Source organism: Barbatula barbatula (assembly GCF_947034865.1).
Source record: "Barbatula barbatula genome assembly, chromosome: 15".
NCBI classification, from domain to species: Eukaryota; Metazoa; Chordata; class Actinopteri; order Cypriniformes; family Nemacheilidae; genus Barbatula; species Barbatula barbatula.
In genome coordinates, this window is record NC_136778.1 from 22255184 (window position 1) to 22279351 (window position 24168).

Below are 24168 nucleotides of genomic sequence, written 5' to 3' on the forward strand. Positions count from 1 at the left end.
GGTGTGTGCAGTGTAATGTGGACGAAGAGTCTTAGCTGATCTGAAAGATGACAACACTCTTGGTTTCGACAATTAACCTCAAAAAGTGTGTGCTTGACCTCCAGATGCTGATCGTTCTCACTCTGCTGTTCCCTTGGACCTCAAGTTAAGACGAATGACACTGGACCTATGGACGCCGTCCTTCACTGCATTTCATCCCAGCGGTGCCTCCAAAATGTAGCGCCCTCACCACAGCCTGATGAGGGAAGATGTATGATAAATAAAACACAGACACAGGGATGCTGCTTCACCATCAGAGTCTCTGTATTTTCTGAGCAGCGCGACACATTCAAACTAAAAGCCACAAAACTTCAGTATTCATTTCATTGTGACTTTAAACACCAAAGTAGTTAAAGTTAATTCCAACTAGTTGTATTAAACTCACAGAATGCAGTTTGTCCCGTATAGGCCACTGTAAAAACTCCTTAAAAAATTCTCCAACAAATATCATAAAATAAGCTGAACACAGATTATTATTTAAAACGATTAAATCATAAAGGACTTTGCTGTCATCTAGAGTATGTGCTTATTACATCACCTGTCAAACAAAAAGTCAAACGACTTAAAACCCATCTCTTCTGTGAATACTTGACAGACAAATGAGAAGAAAAACACACCCAACCCTCTCCTCTCTCAACAGGTAGTGGTCTAGCTTTTGTTGAAACTAGTAACTTTGTATTAGCACCTATAGTACTATTGCTCTTATGACATAGCGCTTATTGCTCCCTGAACTCTCTGTAAGTCACTTTGGATAAAAGCAAAGCGTCTGCTAAATGACTCAATGTAAATGTAAATGTAAAACCTGTTACATAAACTGAAGCAGGAAGTCCTTCAGTTCAGAGAAAAAGAAACTCAAGTGACTTGGATCTGTGGAGTGTTTGGTGTTTCTATCTGTGTGTGTTGATACGGTGAAATGGCAGAAGCGAGTTTTTCAGAGGATCACTTCATGTGTTCAGTGTGTCTGGATCTACTGAAGGATCCAGTGACTGTTCCCTGTGGACACACTTACTGTATGAGATGTATCACAGACTGCTGGAATCCAGAAGATCAGACGGGAATCTACAGCTGCCCTCAGTGCAGACAAACCTTCAGTCCAAGACCTGTTCTAGCAAAGAATGTGATGTTTGCTGAGATGACGGAGAAACTGAAGAAGACTAAATGTGCTGTTTCTGATCACCGTTCCGCTGGAGATGTGGAGTGTGACGTCTGTACTGGAAGAAAACACAAAGCCATCAAATCCTGTCTGATGTGTCTCAACTCTTACTGTCAAACTCATCTGGAGCAGCACGAGAATCTCTTCAGAGGTCAAAGACACAACCTGATAGACGCCACTGAACCACTTCATGACATGATCTGCCCTCGACACCACAAGATTCTGGAGATTTACTGTCGCACGGATCAGAAGCTTATATGTGTTCAGTGTATAGATGAACACAAAAACCATGAGACGGTTTCATCTGCTGCAGCGTGGACGGAGAAACAGGTGCTTATTTTATTCTTCAAAAGATGCTTTTTCATTGTCTTACCATAGAAGTTTATTGAGCTATATGTGATAAGGTCCACATTCACCCTAATTACCCATCAAGGCAATAAGCCCGCTCAAGTTGCAAAGGAATGAACACTTCAGAATGTGTGTTGGTACACGGCTTCAAATAATTTATTTAAGCCCAACAGCAAGATAACCACCTTATTATATATATATATATATATATATATATATATATATATATATATAATAAAAACAAAAAATTACCTTTACAGTTCTTCCATCCAAGAGCTACCTTTACAGTTCTTCCATTCATGAGATACCATGTCACCAAGCAGCAACTGCAGAACAATATGCTTCACCCGTTATGGGAAACCTCATGGATCAAGGAGAATTACAAAGAATTGATACAGGATTTATTAGTCACCTGCCAGATCACGGAGTCGCAGCTGGTCTGCGGAATTTGCTACGGCACGATCATCGTCCTTACAGACCGGCAGTAAACAAGCAAGCGAGTATCAAACACACAAAAAAAAGACTAACTTGAACAAAAAGAAAAATGCCAAACTCAGTGAAGAGCTTCTCGCGAGTGTCGCGCTAGACAGCCATGTATGCAATCCTAACCACGCCCTGCTGTCTGCACTTTTATTAGATTAGATTAAAATTTATTGTCATTACACATATACAAGTACAGTGTAACGAAATGTAGTTTAGGTCTAACCAGAAGTGCAGGATATACAGTTAGAATAAATACAGAATACAATATTGATAAAATATTATACAGTTATGAAAATATTTTACAGTAGGTATTTTCTATGAAAATATGACAGTAGGTATATACTATGAACAATATATACAGATCACTATATACTATGAACATTAACACTATGAACATTAATGTACAGGTGGATATGAGCAGATAATAATTTAGACTAAACAATAGTGCGAGTGATTTAAGTGTGCATAGATTATTGACATTAGCTGTTGAAGTTGCAGTGCAATAGGTGTCATGAATCTCGTGGTGTGAGACAGAGAGAGGGCCCAGGTGCAGACAGCGGGTAAGGGGTTAACAGATAATTTAATAAATAATAAAACAAAGACCCACGTGGGGGTAACATAACAAAACATGACAATATAATAACATGACAAGACAGGACTATAACTAACTACACTTAAATAAACTCTTGACATTAACTACAAATAACTAAACTGACAAGACATGAACTCACCAACCAAATCACAATGAACCAGCACAAGACAGAAGACACAAGGGCATTAAATAAGGGAGCAAATCAAGAGGGAAACAGGTGAAGGGCATTAATCAATAAAGAGGGTAACGAGAGGATGGGAACAAAGACGAGACCGGAGAGAGATTATGGAAGGCCAGAAGAACAATAATTGTCTCTCTCCACATTTAACATGATGTTCTGTCATGATCCTGCCACTATACTAAGAAAACATGACATGATGCAGCAGAATCATGACAATAGGTGAGTTAATGCAGTTGTTAAAGTAACAGTGCAGTCGATGAGTTAATGCGGTTATTAAAGTTACAGTGCAGTATAAGAGTTAATAATAGGTTGCAGTCCAGAAGATGAGTAAATGCAGTTAATAGAGTTACAGTGCAGTAGATTAGTTAATGCAGTTATTGAGGTTACAGTGCAGTAGATTAGTTAATGCAGTTATTGAGGTTACAGTGCAATAGATGAGTAGATGCAGTTATTAAGGTTACAGTGCAATAGATGAGTAGATGCAGTTAATAGAGTTACAGTGCAGTAGATAAGTTAGTGCAGTTATGAAAGTGGTCCATTAGTGCAAATGAGCATATTCCTGGTGTGCAAGTGAGCAGTATAGAGTGCAAATGATGCTGTGCGTGTGTAAACAGTCCAGTAGAGCAGATAACATGAAGTACTGGTGTGTACAGTTCAGTCATGCATGCAGCCCTGTAGTGCAGTGTAAACAATGTTATAGCAGCTTGGAGTTCAAGGTAAGAGAGGTAGTGGAATCAGTGGGGGGCAGAGTTCAATAATGAAACAGCTCTGGGAAAAAAGCTGTTTCTTAGTCTTCTGGTTCTTGTCCGGAGGCACCGGAAGCGCCTACCGGAAGGCAGGAGAGTAAACAGTCTATGAGCGGGGTGAGCGGAGTCCTTTAGAATGCTGCGAGCTCGACGCAGACAGCGTTTCTTCTGGATGTCCTCAATGGGAGAAAGTGTAGTCCCTGTGATGCGTTGGGCTGTTTTCACCACCCGCTGCAGTGCCTTGCGCTCAGCAACAGAACAGTGCCCGTACCGGACTGTGACACAGTTGGTCAGGATGCTCTCTATCGTGTAGCGATAGAAGTTCACCAGGATAGTTGAAGACAGTTGGTTCTTCTTCAGTGTCCTCAGAAAGAAGAGACGCGTGTGAAAAGGGAGTAGAGAAAGGGGCTCAGGACGCAGCCCTGTGGTACACCAGTGTTGAGGGTGGTGGTGGTGGAGCAGATGTGGCCTAACCTAACAAGCTGAGGCCTGTTCGTCAGGAAGTCCATAATCCAATTGCAGGTAGAGTTGTTAATGCCTAGGTTTCCAAGTTTGATGATTAGCTTGGAAGGGATGACGGTATTGAAAGCAGAGCTGAAGTCTACAAACAACATGCGTGCAAAAGTGTCCTTATTGTCCAGATGTGTGAGCACAGAGTGCAGCGCCATGGACACTGCATCATCCGTGCTCCTATTGTTGCGATAGGCGAATTGGTATGGGTCCAGTGTGGGTGGTAGGGAGACCTTTAGGTGTGCCAGGACCAGCCGCTCAAAGCACTTCATAACAATGGGTGTGAGTGCTACAGGGCGGTAGTCGTTAAGGCATGTCGGGTTCGAATGTTTTGGGATGGGCACAATGGAGGTGGATTTAAGACATGCTGGAACCACTGCTTGGGCGAGGGACAGGTTAAAGATGTCCGTGAAGACCCCAGCGAGCTGCTCCGCATATGCCTTGAGTACACGACCAGGGATGCCATCTGGGCCAGCAGCCTTGCGCGCGTTGATCCGGCTTAGTGCAGTGTGAACATCAGTGGAGTTAAGTGTGATGATTGGGTGGTCAGCAGAGGGTGTGAGCTTGGTAGCTGTTTCCTTATTGTCTCTCTCAAAGCGAGCATAAAAGTCATTAAGCTCGTTCAGGAAGACGGCATCTGTGGCTATGGGGGTGGAGTGTTTGGGTTTGTAGTCACTGATGGCCTGGATGCCCTGCCACATGCGTCGAGGGTCAGAATTAGAAAAATGCTCCTCTAGCTTCAGCTTGTAGCAGTGCTTGGCCTTTTTGATGCCCCTCTTCAGATTTGCCCTAGAAGTACTATAGGCCTGTGCATCATCCGATCGGAAGGCAGTGTTGCGTGCTTTCAACAGGAGGCGCACTTCCTTGTTCATCCATGGCTTCTGATTAGGGTACGTGGGGATCTGCTTCTGGGTTGTGACACTATCAATGGTGGAATTTATGTAGTCCAATAAAGAGGAGGTGTAACTGTCGATGTCCGTGTGAGAGCCACTGGTGGCCTGAGAAGCAAACAGACTCCAGTCTGTGTGTAGAAACCTTTCCTGGAGTGAAAAGTCTGCCCCCGCAGGCCACACCTTGATGGTCTTCACTGATGGCTTCACACGATTAATGCGATTAATGTACTTGGGGTGAGGAACAAAGAAAGGTGATCAGATTGACCCAGTTGGGGGAGGGGGGTCGCGGTGTAAGCTTCAGCCATGTTTGTGTAGACATGATCCAAAGTTTTGTTTCCTCTTGTGTGGCAGGAAACATGCTGATGAAATTTAGGGAGCACTGTCTTTAAGTTTGAGTGATTAAAATCTCCCGCAACAATAAATGCAGCCTCCGGGTGAGCAATCTGTTGTTTACTGATGGCTGCATGAAGTTCTTTCATAGCAAGCTTGGCATCAGCATCCGGTGGAATATAAGCTGCCGTTATAATGGTGGAAGTGAATTCCCGTGGCAGATAAAACGGTCTACAATTAACCATGAGAAACTCAAGGTTAGCCGAGCAGTGTCTCCCGACAATAACAGAGTTCGTGCACCAAGCTTTGTTGATGTAAATGCACCATCCACCTTCTCTTGTCTTACCGGATTCCTCTGCCGTTCTATCCGCCCGGTGTGTGTTGTAGCCCGCTAACTCAATAGCGTTGTCCGGTATGCCGCTGTGTAGCCATGTTTCCGTGAAGATTATGACATTGCAGTTCAAAAGTATTTTGCTGTTGACGATGCGGAGTCTAATCTCGTCAATTTTGTTTACTAATGATCGAACATTAGCAAGGAAAATGCCGGGTAAAGAGAGCCGGTGTGGTGTTAGCTTTAGCCTAGCTCTTAGCCCTCCGCGCTTCCCCCGCCTTTGTTTACAATCTCGCCGCCGCCGACGAGCACTTCCGCCCGGCCGTGTAGGGTGCGTTGCATCGTTTGTTCTGACTATCTCAGGGACGAGTTGAATGTTGCTGATGCAACTTCCGGACAAGCGTAAACTGTTATCCAAAAGCTCCTGCCGGGTGTACGATGTAAATGCACAACTGTTCTGGACGAACAGACCCGAGATGAGCAAGAAATACACTATATAAATGCTAAAACTGGAGAGACGCTGAGCCTCGCGATGTTCACGCGCCGCCATCTTGGTCTTGACCCTTATCCGGTCTCAAGCGGAACCTGCGTAGGACGCACTTTGCCGCGATGTCATCCGCTGAGTCCAACCCACTACATATACCCCCACAAAAAAATTTCACCGTCCCGGTGAATACTCAAATACTACTCACACTGTCAAGATCTAAAATGTAATGCGGTGAGAATTCACAGTAGCATCACTAGAACCCGTACCCTGCGATACAGATTGAGGAAGTCGGAAAGGGTTAGAGTGCAGCCCCGCAGTAGAGCGAGTTGTACGTCTCGCTGAGGTAACAACCATATCATCTCCATCTCTTTGATTATCAATTGGGACTGGCACATTATCTACATATGTTACCAAACGTGTCCCTAATGAAGATAGATTTCGACTCCCACTCTCCCTGACCTCGCTTCCATGCCCCAAAACACTGGGCTGGGGAACAACCATTTCCACCACTAACCCATAATTTCCCTCCTTTGCTTCGGTGTCTTCCTCTACCCCTTCGGCACCTGGTAAGAGTCCCGGGGCTAATGAATTCCATCCACCTGCAGCAGGAATGGGTTTCAACACAGACCTATGGAGGCATTTAGACGACCCTACCCCTTCTTGTCGTTGTACCTTGTATACATTACCAAGGCCATCCTTACATTCTACCACCTCAAACACATTAGGAGCCCATGCATCTTGAATCTTATTCCTACCCAATTAGTGACTCCTACAGTAAACTAAGGTCCCTGGAGCAAGTAAATGCACACCACTCTCTGAGTTTACTCCCCGAGAAGGGGCTCTCTTCTCCAAACACTTACGCGCACTCTTATATGCAACTAATAGATGATCCCTGTGTTGCAATATCCAATCACTTCCACTCCCTTCCACTAACTCTTCCCCCACAGCGCCCAATAAAAAATCAATCGGCAACTGTGGCTTCTGTCCAAACATTAGTTCGTAAGGTGAGTGCTGTGTAGATTGGTGAATGGTGGATGGTGGTATTGTATGCACACAACAATCGTGGAAGAAACTGTGGCCATTTCCTTTTCTGTTCTGGAGGCAAGGTCCTCAACAAATCCTGTAACGTGCGGTTGAACCGTTCACATTGCCCATTTCCTTCAGGATGATATGGTGCAGTGCGACTTTTCTGAATGCCGTAAAGACAGCATAGATGTTCAAACAACTCGCTTTCAAAACAGCGGCCTTGATCAGAGTGTATACGCTTAGGTACCCCATATACAGAAAACCACTTTTCGACTAATACTTTAGCCACTGTCTTTGCTCTCTGATCGGACATGGGAAATGCTTGAGTGAACTTGGAAAACACATCCGTAACCACCAACACATTTTCCTGACCATTGCTAGCTTGTTCCATAAGGGTGAAATCGATAGCAATGATTTCTAACGGTCTGCAGGCAGTCAACCTTTCCATATAGGTGCGAAACTTAGGCTGTATAGCCTTTGCCATTACACACCGCTCGCATTCATTGCACCAACGCTTCACATCCGTCCACAACCCTGGCCAATAGCACCTCTCTCTAAGCAGCTGTATAGTTCGCTCAACACCCTGATGGCCATGGTTGTTATGTACATTATTTAATGCCTCCGTACGCAGATCACTGGGAAGCAGCACTTGTAAGATAGTCTCGCGGGCGGAAGCTAGATTTGTCGATACAATACGCCATGGTTCTCTCTGATGCATCCCCTCTGCTTTACTAACCCCTTGAACCCTTCAGGACCCTGAGCCACTTCACAATTAGAAGGTATGGTTCCCTTTCTCCAAAAAATTAAGAAATGGCCAATCACAGGGTCTAGAGCCTGGAGTGCCGAAAGGTCAGATTTCTCTCTAATCGGTATCGCGTTCACAGCAAAAGCAAGAACTTGTCGGTACTACAGTCCAATGTTGTACTAACGGACCCCGCTGTTTTCGAACGTGCTTTCCACTACTCTGCAAAGAGCCCACTAACTTGTGCAAGGGTGCGGCAACTGACGCAAATCCTTCAACAAATCGGCGATAATATGAGGCAAGACCTAAAAAGGACCGTAATTCCTTTACGTTATCAGGTCTTGGCCACTGTGAAACGGCACTAACCTTTTCCTTAACTAATTATATTTCTGGAGACGACTCAACACCATTTCTAAACTATCCAGATGCTGTTGGAAAGAAGTTGAAAAAACAACTATGTCATCAAGATATAAAAGCAACGCATGGAACCTCTGGTCACCAAATATCCGTTCCATGAGACGTTGAAATCTACTTGGTGCATTGCACAACCCAAATGGCACTCTGGTAAACTCGAACAGCCCGAAGGGTGTGTAAAACGCAGTCTTCTCATGATCTCTCCTGGCTACTGGAACCTGGTTGTAACCACTAGCTAGATCTAAAGTGCTAAATAACCTAGCTCCTCCCAGAGCATCCAGGGATTCCTCAGTCCGCGGAAGAGGAAAGGCATCTTTCCGAGTCCTTGAATTCAATACTCTATAATCCACACATAGCCGAATGCACCATCCTTCTTCTGAACGACTACAATCGGAGAGGCATATGGACTAGAGCTTGGCTTCACTACTCCTTGATCTAATAACTCTTGGATGTGCAGTTTTACCTGATCGTATTGAGATGGGGGCAATCTACGGTAACGCTGTCGTACTGGCGCCTCATCCAACAAAGGTATAGTATGCTCCACCAAGGGAGTACAACCCAAATCACCTTCCCCTCTACTAAACACCTCACTGTACCTGTTCAACAGACTACACACCTTCGATTCTTCCTGGGAAGACAAATTAGGCCAAGCAAGCTGTGAAAAACCCAATGCCGGAAATTCTTCGGCTATCACGGTTTGAACCACAGCTACCTGCTCTTCCATGGATACTTGGGTATTAAATTCTACCTGCATTGTCGACTGTACCGAAGCCAAGTGGAATTCACAGCTTTAGACCGAATTCACCTATCCTGCCTCCCCACATTCACCACAGGCACTTCTAGCCTCCCCCGGTTTACTGGCAAGAAAGATGAGGATATCATCAAGTTGCAGGGCAGTTGGCAATTCTCTAAAGGCAAGGGTTCCAGCAAACCTGAGGAAACTGCAGATCCAAGATCGTTACGGCATGTAGCTGGAACAAACTTCCACGTACCAGCTGGCACCAAAACCGCAGGTCCAAGACGAACCAGAATCAGACCTAACCGACCATTCTCCTTGACTCGGTCAAGCTGTCTACACTCCGCCAAAGCGGACTTCCATTCTTTTCCCGACACTCTTACTCCTGGAGTCTGAAACAAGGAATCTCCATGCTGTACAAACAGTTCTTGATAGCACTGATTAATAATATTTATCCCAAGTAACCCTGGGACTCGACCGATTTTTCCCTGCTCCTGCGCTCCATTTGCATTCTTAACTACTAAGATTCCCATTCTTGGAAGCAATCTATTGAGAACTTGAACTTCTACCTCTAAATAGCCCAAATACAGGATAGCAAGGCCATTAGCTGCCTTTAACTTTAACCAATTACATGACTGTAACTCCGTTCCCAAAATGGGTTGAAGATGTTCAGTAAAAAACTGTTCGGTAATGGTAGTCACCATAGAACCGGTGTCTAATAAACAAGGTACTGATATTCCTCTTAGTTTGATTTCTACAACCGGACAATTCCCTATGAGCTTAATACCATTATCTACCTCCTCGCCCAAAGACTCCCCATCCGCTGCCTGGGCACCAGCAACGGAGGGTTTTAGTTTTCCGATTGATCGACTGTTGGTCTACCTGTAGCCATGGAATGGCTCTCAGTTCGTAACCCCTCTCTCTCTACAGCATTCTGGGATAGATTACAAAACCTAGCAATATGACCCGGTTTATTACAACAAATACATATAGGTTTACCATCCGGGCTGATAGGGGAACTTAGTGCCCTGTGACCGACCATCAAATCTTTTCGGCAACACACGGGTTTCCAGTTGTTTCATAATGGCATCTAACTGTGTTTGTTGCTTACGAAGGCACTCTTTTAATTCTGATAACTCGTCGACTGATTGTACAGAAACTACCTTGGCATGAACCTCTCCCACTCCACCCTGGGCACTATAGGAATGAGCACGGCGGCGTGGACCGACAATACGTTCCCCTTCCTCTATCCACTGTATCGCTTCCGTACATACATGTAGGAACGTAAGGGAGGTGGCCATACGAACTTGTCGCTTTAATTCACGTCTTAACAGGTCATCTCTAACTTGTTCAATGAATTGGTCTCGAAGCACGAAGTCAGGATTAACAAGGGATTTTGGATCTCTCCTCTTAATTGCTTCAACAAGGGACATAAGGGCATAAGAATATTCCCGCAGTGACTCCCCTTCCATCTGTTTTTGCTGGAAAAACTGTGTTTGTAAACCTACACAAGACTTGGGACAACCATAGCTTTCTAATAGAATGGAGAAATTTTTTTCTGCCGTATCTTTCTCCACAGAAGTTCTAAACTTAATCTCTGCCTTCGCCTCCCCTTCCAACAAATCAACAACAAAGAAAACTTGTTCGGGATCTGACATTTTACGTAGGTTTAAAGAACTACGCACCTCCTCTATCCAGTCCTCTACACCCATCAGATTCTGGGAAGATTTTCCTGAGAAATGAGGACACTTCCGTTCCCTCGGAACATAAACATATCGTTCTGTCAACACAGGGAGGGAAGACTCAGGCATCGAAGTCGACGAGGAAGAAGTCTGTGGAGTAGGCCCAGATGAAGAATTCTCCCCCGGAGCAACAGCTGGGTTGACAACCTCCCTTTGACTTGTTTCTCTCTAAGCCTAACATTTTCTGCCTGTAACTGTTGTACCAGTTCACTTAACATCAGTTAATTTATTTAAGCCCAACAGCAAGATAACCACCTGACTCAGGCGGCAACCAAACATGTAACACAAAATCAAAACAATTAACATATAGGCTGTAGCCAGCACATCGCGTCGAACGGACAAGGTTCTGGGCAGATCTAAAACAACCACCCTTGGCCATGATTAGTACAAGCCAAGAAATCAAATCACAGCACACATGTAATATCAACAGCACCAATACATTTGTGTCTTCACTGCAATACACCACCCTTTAGTGGCCAAGGGGACCATTAACCTAGAAATGGCGGCTACAGCCAAACGAACAAAACAAACAAAAGGAAAACAAAGTATAACAAATGACCCAAACAAATACTTCAAGACACAATTAACAGAGTTCAAATACTAGAAAACGAAATTCACAAAATTCAAGTAATGGGAAAAACAGTGGTCAACAAAACAAACTCCGATGACACTGTTAAAACACAATACACAATTAAACCTTGCACTGTAACAATACACTCATTCCAATCGTATAATAAAAACAAACAATTACCTTTACAGTTCTTCCATCCAAGAGCTACCTTTACAGTTCTTCCATTCATGAGATACCATGTTACCAAGCAGCAACTGCAGAACAATATGCTTCACCCGTTATGGGAAACCTCATGGATCAAGGAGAATTACAAAGAATTGATACAGGATTTATTAGTCACCTGCCAGATCACGGAGTCGCAGCTGGTCTGCGGAATTTGCTACGGCACGATCATCGTCCTTACAGACCGGCAGTAAACAAGCAAGCGAGTATCAAACACACAAAAAAAAGACTAACTTGAACAAAAAGAAAAATGCCAAACTCAGTGAAGAGCTTCTCGCGAGTGTCGCGCTAGACAGCCATGTATGCAATCCTAACCACGCCCTGCTGTCTGCACTTTTATCCGGTCTCAAGCGGAAACCTGCGTAGGACGCACTTTGCCGCGATGTCATCCGCTGAGTCCAACCCACTACATATATGACCATTAATAGTTCAAACAGACTCTGTTATACAGTCATTGTGTTCAATTCTTCAGAGTCAGTTTGGAGAAACAAAGAATAAACTTCAGCAGCAGATCCAGAAGAAACAGAAAGACCTTCAGAAGCTCAAAGATGCTGTTGAGTCTCACAAGGTGAGTTTGGAGCAGAAGATCTCAGAGGAGTCTCAGTGAAGTCTCAGTGTGTCTCACAGTAATGTGTGTGTGTGTGTGTAACAGCGGTGTGCACAGACAGCAGTGGAGGACTGTGAGATGATGTTCACTGAACTGATCTCGTCCATTGAGAGAAGACGCTCTGAGGTCACACAGCTGATCAGAGATCAGGAGACGGCTGCAGTGAGTTCAGCTGAAGGACTCTTGGAGCGACTGAAGCAGGAGATCGATGATCTGAGGAGGAGAGACGCTGAGCTGGAGAAGCTTTTACACTCACATCATCACATCCATTTGCTGAAGGTAACAGACATGTGAAAAACAGACCAGTGCTCTTTAGATACACAACAACATGTGTTTCATTGTGTGTGTGTGTGTCTGTGTGTGTGTGTGTGTGTGTGTGTGTGTGCGTGTGTGTGTGTGTGTGTGTGCGCGCGCGTGTGTGTGTGCGTGTGTGTGTGTGCATGTGTGTGTGCGTGTAGAGTTTGCCGTCTCTCTCTGGATCTTCAGACTCTCTGTCCAGCATCACTGTCAGCTCTCTCCTCTCTTTTGATGATGTCATCAAATCTGTGTCTCATCTGAGAGACGAACTGGAGCGTTTCTGCACACGAGGGCTAGAAAAGATCTCTGAGAGAGGTGAAGTATCATCCATTGACTCTTTACATCCATCAGCTGTTATCATGTAGAAACACAAATGATTTCATGAGACGTGATTGAGAATCAAATGTCTCTTTATTTCTCAAGTGAGACACACAGAGATTATTCTCAGTCCTGAACTCAAGACCAGAGATCAGTTCCTCCAGTGTAAGTGTCTCCAAACACATCAACACATCCACAACATCATCAAACACACAAACTTTACAGAGAAACACAACAATGAAGAATCTCATGACACGTGTGATATCAAGAGCTGTTGAGAGAGTCCAGAACAAATGATTTGAATCAGTGAATTATTGTTTGTGTAAGAATCTCATCTTCAGTTCATATGGTGTCAAATATGAGTTTGTGACATTAATGAAGACGACAGAAAGAGCGTCTGTACTGGACGACAGCTGACAGATGAACTCCTCACAAAACTAACAACATAAAATGATGTGTGTGTGTGTTCAGATGGACAGAATCTGAGATTTCATTCAGTTTAACAGCATCAATTGAGCCGAGTGAATCATATCTTGAAAACAATAATGACGGAGGATTCTCTGTTTGAAGTCTGATGTCAACACTGAAGAATATCTCAATATTTCTCTGATTTATCACTTTTGTGATGTAAAGATGCAGATGATGTGTTTTATGTTCCTCAGATTCTCTTCAGTTGACTCCGGATATAAATACAGTGCATAAACTTCTCAGTCTGTCTGAGGACAACAGAGAGATTACATACACTTACCCACAACAGCATCAGTATCCTGATCATCCAGACAGATTTGATGATGTGTGTCAGGTGTTGTGTAGAGAGAGTGTGTGTGGACGCTCTTACTGGGAGATTGAGTGGACTGGTGATTGTGTGGATATATCAGTGTCATATAAGAGCATCAGGAGGAAGGTACCGGCTCATAAGTGTATGTTTGGATGTAATGATCAGTCCTGGAGTTTGATCTGCTCTGACTCCAGTTACTCATTCAAACACAATAACATCAGCACTGATCTCTCTGTAAAGCTCAGATCTGATAGAATAGGAGTGTATGTGGATGAGAGAGCAGGAATTCTGTCCTTCTACAGCATCTCTGACAAAATGACCCTCATCCACAGCATCAGCACCACATTCACTCAACCGCTCTATCCTGGATTTACACTTGGCTTGTTCAGTAAGGTGAAAATCTGTGATTTATGAATACAGATATTCAACAAATAATAATTTATGATAGAAAATCGATGTTATTCAAATAATTTGTCTTATACCTTATTGACATCTGTGATAATTCAGTGGTTGATGTTTAGATGGAAAATGTCTCGATTAAACATGAGCGAGTGAATATTTGAAGAAAATATTGTAATGTTTCGACTTTATTTTGTGTAATTGATGTTCATGATGTGATGATTTACGGAGGTTTGATTCATTGATGTTGTTGTGAATGATTGTATAAGCACATATATCATCATGTGTGTGTTTGTCTACAGTAGAATCACATCAATGCTTATATAGAGTCAAACAGCATCTCTGTCAGTGTCATATTGATGTTTTAATAAAGACAATAAACTCTCAAGACTTCTGTCACTTTACTTACCTACAACATGACAACATTCTCACACATTTGATCTTTATTACTAATATAATTTAACATGTTTATTGATATTAATTTGTGTGAATCAAGAACATTTTTGTTACACACGTGCAGTGTTAAGGTTGATCTGGACTTTAACAGTAACATAAAGAAGAATGAAAAGCAGCAGACGGAGAACACTGGAACAGATTCTTAACTGCTGACCAAAGTCACTTGAAGAAGGACGATACTGATGGAGGCCCGATCAAGTCCTGAAGAGCATCACTGAACACATCAGAGCAGGAGTTGAGAGGAGAACTGAGGAGTACACAACATCTTCAGAAGACTCGCTGACAGCAGTTAGTGGACCTGGAATCACTGTCCAACACATCATCAATGAGGTTCTGCTATCAACAACAAGATCACCTTCACAAGTTTATCTCTGCTGTCACAGTCATACATGTAGATTGTTATTCACTGTTAAAGTTAAAGAGCTGAATGTGTTTTGACACGGCAAAACCTGGCATTCGAGTGAAATCCATCCTGATTTCCCCTTCTCTGGCCAAAGCCTCATCTGCTGCCTCCTCAACAACCAGGGCTACCACTTCTACTGGGACTGGACTGCTGAGATTTGGAGAGAAATTTAGGACTGGGATGTGTACTTAGTTCACAAATGTGAAATGTGTGGCATGTGAGAGCCCTAAACCAGGTGAAGTTTCGATTATAATAGATATAATAGGAGCTGCAGCAGTCCACAAAATCAACAACATCCGTGCTTTTCTCTTTCAGCAAGCAAGACCACCTGAAAGATCCCCCCAGGCCTGCGTTTGGTAAGAGTGTTGAAGGTAAATGATACTCAGGTGGTCATATGCATTTTCTAACTCTGCTTTTACACCAATTTCCTTCAAATTAATTTCTGCTTTGGCAGACAAATATATCTCTGTATTTGGTCAGCAACCAATCCCTGCACCTACATGTGGATCTACTGCTGCCTCCTCAGGTCAAGGTCGGTATTTCCATGGTCTTGCAACCTTGATACTCTTGATTTCCTTTGGTTTATGGCTTTTGAGAGTATGAGCATCAGTTATTGGTTAATCTTTTAGAATATTTGAAGGGGGCTCTGGAGGCACAAGAGGGATCTTGGGGCAGGACCAGCGGCTCCATCGGCTCCTGCGGTCAGTCCAGTCATTCCAGTAGATGTTCCCTTCAGTTTTGGTCAGACGCCTGCATTTAACATTCTATAAGAGAGAAACCTTTAGTACTGTAACAGTGAGTGACAGAAAATGCATTCGGCCCGTGGAACTCCTGGAGAGTGCTGCAGCCAGGGCCGGATTAACCATATGGGCAATTGGGCAATCGGGCGGTAACACCAATCAACGTGCACTGAGCCATTCGCGTGATGGCAAGCCCTACAACACAACACGACTCAAAAAATGCAAACATGGAGTAGCTAAGTGGGAGCGCTTATCTGAAATTTAAAAGGGAGAAGGATATCAGGAACGCAGAAAATGTCAAATATATACAGAAAATAGGGAATTTCTTTACGCTAGTAAACGTTAGCAACTAGTCTGCTAAGGCACCATCCGTCAACGAGGACGCGGTGATGGGTCTCGAGTCTAACCGCCATCTGAACCACTATCTGAACCGCTCGTCTGCGAGCAGCACCTGTTACACATTCAAAGTCTAGAAAAATGTTTGTGTAAGATGTGTTTGCCAAATGAAATCAAGCATTTCAAATTACATACATGCTCTTCCCCATTATTTAGGATTCAAATTGTGTATTGGGCAGATTTCCAAATGTTTATATTGCACTAAAATGTTTAACCCTTGCCTGTCTTGTTGAACTGTGATGTGACAGGTTGTTTACTGTTTTAAAACCAGTTCAAAAGAGTTTAGGAGCAGATGATACTGCATTTGATCCATTTTTTCCTTGTGGTGGCTCCATGAAAATGCTGTAAATTTTGTTTGTTTATTGTTGTTGCGAATAAAACCGCAGATTTCAAAATGTTTATATTGCGCTATAACTTGATTGTCCTATTGAATCCTGAGGTGACGGTGATTTCTGTTTAAAATGAGCTGAGGACCAAAATGCTACTTGATTCTACGAGATGGATTCAATGGATTTTTGTTTGTGTCTTGTCTGTGGACTTCCTCTGTGATGGCTCTATCAATTCTATGTATTTGTGATGGGAGTAGGTGTTGTTAAATAAATATAGGATACTTTGAAAGTCGTTGCTTATTTCTTTTTTGTGACTATGTAGGGCAGTGGTCTGCACTATTTTAGTCATGAGAGCCACAATAACAGGACAAAGTCAAAAGGGGAGCCACTTTTCATCCAGTCTTAAAAAAAATGTCTGCTTATCAATCTGGCATCCGTGAACATACAATATGCAATGTTACAAATATAGAAGAGGGAAAATTAAACAAGATGATTTACTTTAATTACAAAAAGCAGGATTACCTTAATGCTGCGATGAGCGGAAGCATGCATGCATTTCTTTAACTTTCCTTATATTGTATTTGTAGCTTGTTGTTGCGATGCGTGTGAGGCATGCAAGATGTTCATCAGTGAGGCGGTTTCTGTGTTTCCTCTTTATATTGTTCATGGTTGAGAATGTTGACTCACAAGTGTAGGTGCTCACAAAGAAGGACATGATTTTTTGCACAAGTGGCTTCAAAGTGGGAAAATCTCCTTCAGACACCAAATTCCAGAATTGTTCAACACCTGCTCCGAGTTCAGCTTTGAGAATGTCTTTTGTCTGCAGTTCTACAATTTCACTTTCTACAGCAGCACGATGACTAGGGCAGAGAAGAGTGATAGTTGGGGTGAGAGATGACACATCCACATGGAAGGGGTTTTCAATGATTTAAAAATATCCTTGTGTTCATTCACATCCTTGAATCTGGATTCAAACTCCCCCCTTAGCTCTTCCAAAACATTCACAAACTCTCTGTGGCTGAAGTGCTGCTGCAGAGATGGGTCATTTGTGGCGACAGCTCTGAGTTTAGGGAAGTGAATGAACTTATGGGATCAGTTACCCGCCACAAGTATTGTGGTCATGGTTTGAAAAATAATGAGCGTAAATAAAAAAATTGAAAACACGTGTAAAATAATAGCGCAAAAAACTAAAAAACAAATGCAAACAACAAACAACGCGGTCACGGATCGAAAAGTAATAAGCGTGAATCCAAAATGTTAACACGTTTACAATAGTTCTACATAAAACTTGAAACATGAATTCAACATTTTCCAAATCACAAACAAAATCAGGTTTCGCTCATATTTATTTTTTTGTCCGTGCTTACGGTCTTTTCCCCTTTGCTCTCGTTTCCACTTTCTGCGCTTGGTTTTCTAAATGCTGCAGTTCAAGTTTCATGGTAATTAGGGCGGGCTTCGGCGCCACCATTGGTCCACTAGTTCTAGATTGACAGCTCCTCCTCTAGCCAATCAGTCAACGAGGGTGTTGACGTCACCCCAAACGCGACTCACGGCATACCTCTGAAGATGGATTATATCCGTCAGCTGCAAATCGCGGACAACCACAGGTAATTAAACATCATTATATCATTACTGAGTGTCAGATACACTTCTTATATCTGTAATGAGTTCGCTCTGCCAGGCTTGTTGACCGATTCGACCATAAGTCCGTTAAATTGACATGTGCCCAGCTGGGTTTAGTCAGCGGTGCTATCGTTTAGTTATTCTATTGAGTTATTTAAGATTATTGGCTGTATATTTAGAAAAAGACTGAATTTGTGTAAATGCGTGATGTTGCTAGCTCATGAGAATGATAATACCATGCATATCTTAACTAATTTAGATTTGCACGTCATGTAACATTAGCATCTTTTCTAACGGGTGAAGTTTACATTAGTTGACTACTGTTGAGATATTCTGGCTGGTAACCATCTATCATTAATAAACATTATCCAGGTTAACTGTCCTTTAAATACTAAATAAATGTTATTGCAATGCTTTCATAAATAGACCCATTTTATTTTACGTTGCAACCTTGTGCTAAAATTGTTTACAAAGCAGTTATTCCCTATGCAACATTCTGAGTTGCATCAGTGCTTGGCCTGTATGGATTGCTGGACACGATTATGGAAAGGATCTCTGCAAGAAACAACACAGTAAGTTACATTTCTTTACCAGCAATGTTTTTTTAACAGCAGTTTATAATTCTATCGACTTGCATGTTTTCCAGAAAGATGTTGACAACTTCCTCAGCCACATTTCTCCTGAAATCAGTGCAAGAGAGAGTTCCACAACTTTGGTAAAGAGGAAGATCATGAGAAGAAACGTAGAGCTGGGCTTTGCATTGTATACTATATTTAAAATTCGCTAACTCAAACGCTATTTTAGCATTTATTGAGTGCAGTGGATCTGTGAATTTCATCTAAAGCGAATCTATAAATTTCAGTAAAAACAAGCTGCTAACTAAACTTGAACTCCGATCAATGTTGTTATGTCATGACCAAGAGTTTCAGAAAGCTAACCGATAAAGTTGAAAGCTTTTTACAAGCATTTATTGGACAAATGTGAAATTTAGAACCACCAAAAGACAATTATCTTGCCGATTTAATACTTGTCTTTCATTTATTAATGTTTCTATATTGTATTATATGCTAAATGTTTGCTAAATTATATACAGTTTGCTTTTTTTTAAGTAGTAGACTTGGTTGTCTCACCTCACTCTCTTAAAGACTGTTATATTTGCATTATATAATTTTTTCCATTTTATTTAGCATTTGAGTTACTTTTGATTTAATATAGATATCATTGCTGTCATGTGGAAATTTCCTAAAATTGTATTTTCCATTATTATTGGTCACTCTTTGTTAACCAATACTGTAAGTCTTTTGCATTATTTTAATAAAGCCTTCTGAAAGTGACTGCTTTTATTTTATTTTCAGGCAAAAGGTGTTAATTTATACATCACTTCCTAATATATTATGGAGAAATGGAGTATACAAAAATTTGTGTATACAGTTTTTATTTTCTTTGTGCTAAGCATAATCACATTTATAATGGTGTTAAATGACAGAAATTATAACAATTATAGTCTGGGGCTTTAAGATTCAAGTATCAACAGGCTGTGTCACAAAATTGAACACTAAATAAATATCTGAGATTTGCTTATTAGTTCTGAACTGAGCTGACGGCATACACTCATCCACATGAGGGACTGTTACTCCAGTGTTTTGCTCCCCAATGAGTCCTCAAGCGCTGTCTTGCTCCTAAAGGTCCTAGGATAAAAGAAATAAATGTTTTAAATGTTGTAACTGTTTCCTAGGTACACACATGTGTAATATCATGCTGTTTTATGTAATTCCTTGCATCCGAGAAAAATTACTGAAACAAATCTGTTCCCTGGTAACAATACGTTCAATTAGCACTTATTAATGAATTAATGCACTACTGTGAGAAAAGACATTTACATTTAGAAGACGCTTTTATCCAGCGGTTCAGGGAGCATACAGGAGCAATAATAAAATAGGTGCTAATACAAAGACGCTGCATGATGTGCTCGTCTAAATTAAGATATACATGGTATTATCATTCTCATGAGCTACGACATCACACATTTACAACAATACAGTCATTGTTTCTAAATACACAACAATCTTAAATAATTTAATAAGAGTAACTGTAAACTATAGTACCGCTGACTAAACCCAGCTAACTGGACACAACAAGCCTGGCAGAGCGAACTCATTACAGATATAAGAAGTGTATCTGACACTCAGTAATGATATAATGATGTTTAATTACCTGTGGTTGTCCGCGATTTGCAGCTGACGGATATAATCCATCTTCAGAGGTATGCCGTGAGTCGCGTTTGGGGTGACGTCAACACCCTCGTTGACTGATTGGCTAGAGGAGGAGCTGTCAATCTAGAACTAGTGGACCAATGGTGGCGCCGAAGCCCGCCCTAATTACCATGAAACTTGAACTGCAGCATTTAGAAAACCAAGCGCAGAAAGTGGAAACGAGAGCAAAGGGGAAAAGACCGTAAACACGGACAAAAAAATAAATATGAGCGAAACCTGATTTTGTTTGTGATTTGGAAAATGTTGAATTCATGTTTCAAGTTTTATGCAGAACTATTGTAAACGTGTTAACATTTTGGATTCACGCTTATTACTTTTCGATCCGTGACCGCGTTGTTTGTTGTTTGCATTTGTTTTTTGCGCTATTATTTTACACGTGTTTTCAATTTTTTTATTTACGCTCATTATTTTTCAAACCATGACCACAATACTTGTGGCGGGTAACTGATCCCATATGAACTCTCTGTCAGGTATGTACAGTGCAGTTATTTTGTTCTGACTGCATTCATCATGTTGTTTGGAAGCTTATCTCTACCTTGAAGTTGCAGGTTGAGAGTGTTCAGGTGACAGGTGAGGTCAGTCAGAAAGGCCAGCTGTAGAATCCAGCACGGGTCTTCCAGCTCTGGCTCCTGTTTTCCTTTGCTGTCCAGGAAAGTGCAAATCTCAGGGAGGAGGCTCAGAAACCGTTCAAGAACTTTTCCACGAGATAACCACCTCACTTCACCGTGCATCAGTAAATAACCATATTCTGTGTCACAGTCTTCAATTAACTGTCTGAACTGTCTGTGGTTCAGCGGTCTGGAGACAATGAAGTTTACAACACGAACAACTGTTTGCATTACATTTTGAAATGTATTATTTCTGAGTTTTGATACTAGTGACTCCTGATGTATGATACAATGGAAGCTGATAAAATTTGGTATTTCTTCTCTTTTTTTCATGAGCCCAACAAGGCTCTTCTCCTTACCTCGCATGCTAGGGGCTCCATCTGTGCACACACTTGCTAGACCTGACCAACTGAGATTTTTTTCATCAAAAAAAGCCAGAAGTGCATTCAGACTGTCCTCACCTCTCGTTTGGCCAACAAGTGGAAGCAAGCAAAGCATTTCCTCTCGGAAAGACTTTTCTTTAGGGAACCTTACCCTAACGCACAACTGAGACACGTCTGTCATATCGGTGCTCTCATCCACTGCGATACTAAAACATGGAGCTGCTGACACATCTGCACGGAGTTGGTCACTCACATCTTTGCCGATGTTTTCAATCCGCCTCATTATGGTGGAATCTGATAATTGCAATCCTTTAATTTGCTTTACAATTGCATCTTTGTTGTCAAACTCGGCAAACAATATTTCTGCTGAAGCCAGAAAACAATCTTTGACAATTTCTGAATCTGAGAACGTTTTTTTCCCCCGAGCCAAAATCCACGCAATCTCAAAAGAAGCCTCGGTTAAACATTCAGCTGTAGAAGTTGTCCTGTGTATGAGCCTTTGTTGTCCAGAAAGAGAGGAAGAAAGCTGTTCTATTTTTCTTTTCCTTATTTCACTTCCAGGCGGGTAATGTATTGAAATTTGGATGCGTTGTTCGGAAATGGCGCTCCAAATTACTGCGCTTGAAACCAGAGCGGGTTTGCTTGCATAGTAAACACAAAGGGTTCGATCCATGGAGAAATAAAAATTCATCTGTCCACTTTTCTTGAAATTTTCTATGCTCATCCTCTATGACTCGTACCTTTCTCTTTTTAGCATGCAAGGACTCTCCACAAACTCCGTCTTCGTCATCTTTCTGTTGATTTGCGCTTGTTGCATGATCCGAATCTTTAGTTCCCTGTTTTGTCACCGTCGCATCGCTTTGTTGCTGTCCACTTGTTGCACGACACTGTTTGATAAGAAATCGATCCAATTGTAGTCTGTGTGAAACTCAAGCTACTAGCCTGAAATGTTGGAAATCGCAGTACCTAACGTCAAGTGTTACGTGCTGGAAAGAGCGCCAAAAACCGGCACCTGCGCAGTCAGTTAGTATTACGTTAATGAACGTAACTGGAGAGAGAGTATATTTTCTAGTCTATATTCCCATATCGTCATGCCACTGTTTTGGGTATTTTTATATAAATTATTTGGTATAGGCTATTGCAGACACAGAATTCTCTAATTGGTTATGTCTAGATTTTTTTTAAATGAAATATCTTTATTGACCTGCGTGACATGCGAGCCGTGAATTAAAGCTTGGCGAGCCGCAGGAAGCTAACGAGCCGCGCAATGAGTAAAGCTGATGTAGGGGGTCAATTTTGCCAGATTATACTGATGCCGATGTGTTTTGTTTTCATAACATAATGACTGAGGGGTCTTGACAAGAGAACATAGTGGTGCATTTGTAGTTCTGTGAGCATTTGCACATCTGTACATCAAATGCACCTGATGGCAGTTAGTTATTGAAATATTGAGTATATTGACTGTATTACTGTAATTTATTCTGTATTTTGCCAGATTATAGTGATCCTGGGGTTGTGATGATGGGGCCCTTGAATATTGTTGCCCGGGGTACAGTGAAGTGTTAATCTGGCCGTGGCTGCAGCTGACAAAACTACAAACAAATTTCTCTTTATCATTTTTCTTTCAATGTTCAAAGTCAGCATTGAAACGGAAGAAATGGAACCGAGCAGATGCTGTAAACAACTCTGCTCTGAAGCACTTAGGTCAAAGGAAATCTGTGAATTTATTTAAAGAATGGTCAATCGAGGTTTCAGTCATTATTGGACGGTTAAACAACAAATTGACTGGCTGCAAAAAAAGAAAAGAGCCAGAAAGATACAAATTGTTAGCTGTATGTGCTTATTCATGGATCGGTCAAATGTCTTGTAGTGGATGAGGTGTCACAACCTCACATATAAAATATAATTGTTGGCATGTGATCTGAGTAAAGTACTGTAAAAAAGGGTCTGTGAATGAGTTGTGAGCTTATACTCTCTGACTGATGTGTTCAGTACATCTGCTCTTGGGTTGCTGCTGCTTTAAGCATCGCCCGTCAGACCAAGTTCTACTTGGTAATAATTAATGTTTATATTTTCAAAAACCTAGAAGCCGATGTTCTACTTTCAAGAGATAAGATGTGCTTGGCTGTAACAAAATTGTTCTTTAATCTCAAGCGGGCCCTCACCATGAAATAGGATGCAGTGGCAGAGATGGAGACTCATTCTGAAAATGGATCGATATTCAATATTCCTGAATTTCCTGATGTATGGGCAAAAGACAAACTGGATGGAGGAGTTGGAAAAATTCAGCCCCTTAGCATCCCAGAACCCATGCATGTTGCCAAACGTTGATGTCCTTTAAAAAGAAAAATAAGGCTTGTTTAGGAGCTGAAATGTTGTGAGAGTCAAACGGCGGACTGCAGTTCTGTGCTCATCCCTCAACTAATGAACATTTAAGATGTAAATATTTTTAAATTAAGTATGCTGTTCAAATACTAGTAAGTAAGACTAAATATGATCCAAAGCTGAAGGCAAAAGGTGCACAAGAAAAGTAAATTGATGCATTCATGAAACAAATGAAGACGATTGATGTTTTATGCTGTATTATGTATGCACCAATATGCTATAATAACATATTATATTCCATTTTGTGTTTTAGAATACAAACGAGGAAACCGGAGATCTGGCTGAACTGTTTAGACAAGTTTTATTCGGAACACCGCCACCACACTCGCCAACCGCACGGGGGCTGCCCTCTAGTGGCCATCAGGTATTGTAACAACTCAAATACATTACATCTTTCCATCCTTATTTCAGTCTACCCCTAGTTTTCATTTTAACATAAGAACATCAATTTCTTGGGGAAATAATAGTTGGGACCCAACAAATAGTGGCCCACCCTCAAGCAATATTATTTGCAATGTTCACTAAGTTACCTACACAACAGTGTTATGAACTGTGTGAGAACCCAAGTGCAGGCAGCAAAACGGGGATGAAGGGGTAACAAATAGACTTTAATAAATAATAAAACAG

General features: G+C 41.8%; 1 protein-coding gene across 1 annotated transcript; it reads left to right on the forward strand.

The window, feature by feature from the left end:
- Positions 1 to 952: 952 nt before the first annotated feature.
- LOC306905085 (tripartite motif-containing protein 16-like) lies at positions 953 to 13960 on the forward strand (the record flags this gene model as incomplete). The annotated part of the gene is made up of 6 exons (XM_079475468.1): positions 953 to 1522; positions 12019 to 12114; positions 12199 to 12432; positions 12612 to 12765; positions 12874 to 12933; positions 13431 to 13960. The coding sequence occupies 6 exons, from the start codon at positions 953 to 955 to the stop codon at positions 13958 to 13960; spliced, it is 1644 nt and encodes a 547-aa protein (XP_079331594.1).
- Between the last annotated feature and the right edge of the window lie 10208 nt (positions 13961 to 24168).